Genomic DNA, 6,824 nt, shown 5'->3' with positions numbered 1-6,824 from the left:
TATGAGAGAGGGAAAGAGGGAGGGAGGGAGGGGCGGGGGGGGGCTACAGGGAGAGAGAAAGTAAGGAACCCATGACGCCCACAGCTCCACAATGACATCACCGGGTCTAAAAAGAAGAGCTAGAGGGAGATGGGAGGCACCTCACTCATTAGATTTCCTTCGTAACGTCCCGTTCACAAGTGAAGATGCTGCTGCGCCTCTGTGAGGAAGCCTGTGATGTGCGCCAGCGGAACAGCTGTATCTTCGTATCCCGGTGAACTTCTCACGAGACAGAAGCACCAAGGACCGAGAAACAGTTCCTGAGACTCAGACTGAAGCTGCTGTCCGGGGATCATTTCACTACTGAAGGAACAACGCGTTTTGACTTCATATGTTTCTTCATGCGTAAAGCTGGAGAGCTTGAGGTTAACTTTGAGCTTTCTGTTGTTCGATTTGAAACGCTGCCATCAGGCATTTATTAGTAAATCACTGTAAATATTGCATAGTAACTTTATTTCACTTTATTGAAACCATTCAGTGTTCGCTGTTCAGATGAGACTGTCAGTTATACGCGCGTCTCCAAACGAGGACCCACGGAGATCTCAGAGGGGTCGAGATTATTTACTCATTTTACTCATTCGATCTTGTACATTCAATGTCGCTTCGCTTTAAATGACCCTAAATGACATTATTATAAATGTAATCTTCTCATCGTTAGAAAAAAAAGAATCAAACTTCGTGCGCTAAAGAAGTTTTAGTTTTTCGGGCAGAGCAATCAGCGTCACAATTATTTTTTTGTTTGGGGTAGGAGGAAATCTGTTTTACAAAGTGGCATATCTTTTGAATTGAAAAACCGTGATCTGTGTCTTGCCGCATTGCCCAGGACTGTTTTGTATGCTTAAAATGGACTTGGAAGAGATCCCGTGGAGGATGCAAGGGAGCACTCGTTTGGAAACAACACAGGGACACAACGAGAGCAACTGAGGTAAATCCACAAATTATAATGTATTATAATCAAATATATTATTTAAATTGTAAACACAGTATTGTATTGTGTACAGACAATGTATGATAATCTTATGACACAATCATTAAAACAATTAACGGTTTTGGAAACACATTTTATTCAGTGACCAAACAAAAAAAGACTCCTGGAAAGCTTATCCCAGCATGGCCTCGGTTATGGAGAACGGCTGCTCCATGGAGCTGAGCGCCTGGAACAGCAGTGGGAGCAGCGCCGGAGCCTCCGTGCCCTGCAACCAGAGCATCCTGAAGCTCGCCCCTTACTCCCCTGAAGCCACGGTGGCCTTCGCCACCGCAATAACCCTGATGGTCGTCTTTACCATCGTGGGGAACATTATGGTCATCATCGCTGTCCTGACCAGCCGGTCTCTCCGAGGACCACAGAATCTGTTTTTAGTGTCACTGGCTGCTGCAGACATTTTAGTGGCCACACTCATCATCCCCTTTTCTCTGGCCAATGAACTGCTTGGCTACTGGTACTTCAAATCTCTATGGTGTGAGATCTACCTGGCGCTGGATGTGCTGTTTTGCACCTCCTCCATCGTGCACCTGTGCGCCATCTCACTGGACCGCTTCCTGTCAATTTCCAGGGTTACTTACGGGCGTCAGCGGACTCCCAAACGCATCAAAGCCGCTATTGTGGTAGTGTGGCTCATCTCTGCCGTCATCTCTTTCCCTCCCCTGCTCTCACTGAACAAAAGCGAAGGAGGGGATGAGGGGAGTGAGGGGGGACCTCAATGCAGGCTGAATGATGAACGCTGGTACATCCTTTACTCCACCATCGGCTCCTTCTTTGCTCCATGCCTCATCATGATTCTGGTCAACATAAGAATCTACCAAATTGCCAAGCAGAGAACACGTTGTCCACCAGGAGAGCCCAGGAAGGATGGGGTCGGCTCTGCTACACCAAGTCAGCCTCCACGACATGTGCAAGCCAACGGTAAGGATGATGAAGAAAGCACACCCCCGTCGTCGAACAAAACATCCAATGTCAGACCCCCAACCCTCGCCATCACCCCTTCTCCTTCCCCAGGAGAGACTCAAACCTCCCAAAATCCCACCTCCAATAATCTTCTGCAACCTCCATCCCCTTCTCTAGCCATGACCCCTGTTACAACCTCCCTTGATACTTCTCCTCATGACCCCTCAACTCCCTCCTCTGTGCCTCAGTCTGCCCCTGCCAAGACTAAAGAGAAGGGGAAGAAGGGCAAGCGGCAGAGAGGGAAAAAAGCTGACAATAACAATGGTGACAGCTCAAGCACAGACAGCGATATGGAGCACAGCCATGGAGGAGGCCGAGGCAGCACCAGCATGCCAGGATCGCCTGCGGGAGGGGGGGTCCACTCCCCGGCCTCAGTCAAGCGGTACCGGGACATGATCGCCACTTCAAAGGGGGCTCGGCTGGTGCCAGGGAGGAGGTCAAAAACAGAGAACAACCCTGGAGCAGCGAGGCGTAAAGCGATGGCTAACAGAGAGAAGCGTTTCACATTTGTTCTGGCGGTGGTAATCGGTGTCTTTGTGGTGTGCTGGTTCCCGTTCTTCTTCTCCTACTCTCTGCAGGCAGTGTGTCCGGAGACATGTGCCATCCCTGGTCCACTCTTTACGTTTTTCTTTTGGATCGGTTACTGCAACTCCTCACTCAACCCAGTCATCTACACCATTTTCAACAAAGACTTCAGAAATGCCTTCAAAAAGATACTGTGTAGTAGCACCAAGGGTACTTTCTTTTAGCATACATATCCCCTGTATAGGACATGGATTAAAAAAGCATATAAAAATCAATAATTTCCATTTCCGAACACTCAAAGGGCTGTCTTAAAAAAATGTTGAACTATGGAAATTCCAGCATGAAGTTCAGAACTGAGAAACACTCTTTTACAGCCACAGTGTGCCGAACAGGCAACTTGGACTGTTAAATTGCAGCGTTCATCAGACACACGCATACATTTTTACATAGTGTGGGATGAAAACAGGACATGGAATAGAGGCAGCACTCAATACTCAATACATTGAATTATGGATAATGCTGGGGTACAGGGGGTGCAGAATCATTGAAGAAATGTAGGCTATACACTCTTACAAGTGATAAGTCGTAAAACTGGGTTAGGGGGTTAGGGAGAAGCAGGAGAACAGTTGAGAATGAACTCCTAAATAAGAATACAGAATACAGTTTAATGTAAAATATATACTATTTTGTAATTATTAAATTCTACAGGACTAATGGGAAAAGAAAACAAGTATAAATAAGAAAAGTGACCTTAGGTTTCTGTGAGCCTATGGCCATTTATTTATCGATACAGAGCACAAGGAGCACACAAGCTTAGTGGTGATTTCTTACATCTGCAGTCCTAATTTGCCCAGCTCCAGGGCAAACATGTGTTCCCCGATTTTTATCTAAAACGCGCAGCAACAGCAACAACAACAAGAGAAGGTTTCTGACGATTTCAAGCGGGATGGCACAGACAAGGGCACCCTTTCAAACTGAACTTGAGGGCTTTCATAAGGAAAGCCTGCACATCAGACACCTTGCTTGTGGCTTGGTGTGGGTCATAATGGACAATCAGGTTGTTTGTAATGAAACTCGTGGCTTTCAACTTTGATGAAATACAGAATAAGCTTAAGTGTAGGGGAATTTGGACTTAAAAAAAAAACAACAAAATGTTATTGAGATGTAAAAATAAGACAATGTGATCATCCTCATCCTCTTAGCTTTGCTGTTTCATGCTATTTAACTTAACCTGGACGTTCACACCAATGGACTGGATTGAGCAATCCTTTTTAATGAACATGTGACAATGACATTTGAGGAACAATCAAAACTGTTTTTAGCCTCTTGAAAGTGTTTCAAATGTTATTCACAGTATCTAATGGGAGGTGCATCCGCTGAAGACTAAAAAAAAACTAGATTCTAATAATTCAACGTTATTTTCCAGAACCCTGTTTAAGTGGGCAGACATTTACATTGACTGTAAAGGACACATAAACAATGCAATTATGGATGTGTAATGTTATCCCTAATTACGCCTACATGGGTTATTCTGAGAACCATTTGGTTGAGTCACTCTTTACCAATGCCTCTGGCACATCGTCACCTGCAGTGGACCTCAACATGGCACATTTGGTTTATAGCTGAGAGGCAAGAGCATGAATGGTACATTTATTTTTCTCACCATGAGACTGAGGCTCTGTCAGCTTCCTCGATAAAAAAGAAAAGAAAATGTGTCTGTAAATGTGAACAGCACACAGGCTTATTGACTCAATGGGACAAGGGCTGTCAGCAGCAACACTTCAATTTACTAATTGTCTAATACTGCTGACCTGTGTGTGTGTGTGTGAGTGTGTGTGTGTGTGTGTGTGTGTGTGTGTGTGTGTGTGTGTGTGTGTGTGTGTGTGTGTGTGTGTGTGCGCGCGCGTGCGTGCGTGCATGTTGACTTTAATGCTTTTCTGTAAAGAGTGTCAGTGCCTCTTCTGGCTGCTATGTACTGCAGATCTATTGTAATATTGATAAGAATAGAGACCAGAATACCTGGTGCAGGCATCACTTTGTGAATGTTTCTACTTGATGGACAGATCAGTAGTATATCGCTACATTGAGTTAAGTCTTATTGAACTGAAAGTCAGTTTATCAGTACATGGCTATTTAGTGAACACCCTCTAGGGACCAAAGAGCCTTACAGGACACCAGCCTGACTCAGTGATATCTGGCTCTGTGTTGCTTTAATGAAGTATTACTTTATATTTGGTGTATGTGATGGGAGGAAAAGATTGAAAACACTGTATTATTTATTTCAAACTATTTTGTGTTTTCTGTCTATTACCTATTTATTGTTCAGTTAGGCTACTGTGCTTTTATTCTGAAAGTCAAGCAGGGTGGAACTGATATCAAAGCGCGAGATCACTGTACAGATTTTTAATATCTTTAAGAGCTGAATTGATTTGTGCCGTCGAGCTCTTGCTTTGTGGATATCGAGCTATATTTGAGTTTGGGATGTATTTGTGTTGAATTGAAGGAACACAAACTTTGAGTTATGTGCATAATGCAGAATCTACAAATGTAACATATGTCATTGTTTCATCAAGTTATAGTGCAGCAAAATGTTCAATCAGAAATACAAGCACATTCATGGATGTACATTTTTTTTAAGCATACAGCAGCAGGAAAATCTCTCTTCAGCACTGTTTTCCTGAAAAAGTAATCAAACATGAAAATGTCATTAGCACCCGTAGCCTGTTTCAGTTGGGTGATTTGCAGGCTTTTTGCAGACTACAATCCATATCACACAGAGATGTTTGGAGATTCAAATAACTGATACAACAAAATGGTTGAGAGTAAGAGCTCTGTGCACTTAAACATCTGTTCCCTTCACTCATCTGAAAGGGTTATTTTCTCTCCAGAAATACAAACAGCTATAGCAACGCAATTACAACAAAAATAGCCACAGAGGCCATGAATCCATGGCCGTTTCTAATAAATATGAGTGGCAATGCTGCTCAAATCCCCCAACCATGGGTTTATGTGGTGAGACTGCTGCTTTGTTTATTTCAAAAAGTATGAATTATGGCTAAAAGGTGATGCAGTAATCTGTCTCTTGATCACCATCCTCTCCCCTGAAACTCTTCTCCTACTGTGTTTGGACCAAACTGCATGGTCTGAGTTTTACAATCTCCTATCCACCCATCTGTCATCTTCCCTCTCCAGTTTGGAAATAAAGCTACTTGAAAAATCACGAGTTTGTTTATTTATTGTATTTTCACATGATACAACATCAGGGCTGAGGGAAAAGATAAAAAAATAAAAATAAAAGATAATTTTCCAGAAGAAAATGACCAATACGTTGTTTTACAAATAAGACAGTTTTAACAAAATGTTTTTGTGCATACATGTTAAACCGAAGTGCAATCTAAAGTAATTTCCTGCCATTATTAAACAGCTCTAACACGTCAGGAAATAGTCCATTTTATTGTGGGCTGATGGTAGTTCAAGATGTCATTGGAAAATCTCCTATCACAGTAGGACATGAGAAGTAAGCATCCTCAGGGACATCGCTCGCTGCCAACAGAGAAAGTCTATAAGGAATTGGAGCATGTTGCCAAATGTCACATGTGCACACACACACACACACACACACACACACACACACACACACACGTATTGAATATGTCATTCTGCACCAAGTGTCTGTATTTATGTCATGAAACAGGCTCAACCCACATAGATGTACACACACACACACACACACACACACTTGTAGTAACTGCTTGTTATATTTGAGGTCAGCAGGCCTACAGTGAATTGTAATTGATTTATGCTGATGAGCAGTTGGGATTTCTCAGCAGTGAATCAAGCCTCTCTGTCCTGCTTTTCCTCACGCACATATTTCCACTCGAAGAAGATACACCACCAAAGTGATGTACCACCTTTACGTCCTCCGTTTTATATCCATATTCATGGATGTGGTTTGAGGTGCAAGCGTAGGGAGCTCTGAGGTATGTTTACAGTGTTGTATATTCAAACAGACACAGTGTCCCTAAGCTGCTTATTCTCTAGCCTCAACTGGAATATAAAACAGGCCTGATTGGTTGAAGTGGAGTCTGACTCCACAATATACTGAAACACAATATACTCACTAGCCTCTTATTCACATTCAATAGAAGCCTTGAGTAAAATATAATGCACATGCAAGCTTGTATGCAAAGAGACTAGCAAAGATAGGTGTACATACAATAAATATAGGACTAGACAAAGACGATGGATGTAGAAAATACACAGTATGAATATGTAGGCCTATGTGTTTGGAGGGTGTTCCAGCGCAGAGCATTCC

The 6,824-nt window shown here is 43.0% G+C and overlaps 1 protein-coding gene across 1 annotated transcript; it reads left to right on the top strand.

Annotated features, from left to right (window-relative positions):
- Positions 1-1,189: 1,189 nt before the first annotated feature.
- On the top strand, positions 1,190-4,319 carry adra2b (adrenoceptor alpha 2B). The gene has a single exon (XM_028577781.1). The coding sequence runs from the start codon at positions 1,309-1,311 to the stop codon at positions 2,731-2,733; it is 1,425 nt and encodes a 474-aa protein (XP_028433582.1). The 5' UTR covers positions 1,190-1,308; the 3' UTR covers positions 2,734-4,319.
- The last annotated feature ends 2,505 nt before the right edge of the window (positions 4,320-6,824 follow it).

The sequence above is a fragment of the Perca flavescens genome, chromosome 5 (assembly GCF_004354835.1).
Source record: "Perca flavescens isolate YP-PL-M2 chromosome 5, PFLA_1.0, whole genome shotgun sequence".
NCBI classification, from domain to species: Eukaryota; Metazoa; Chordata; class Actinopteri; order Perciformes; family Percidae; genus Perca; species Perca flavescens.
The sequence above is the reverse complement of the archived record's forward strand: the minus strand, read 5'-3'. Positions and strand labels throughout refer to the sequence as shown.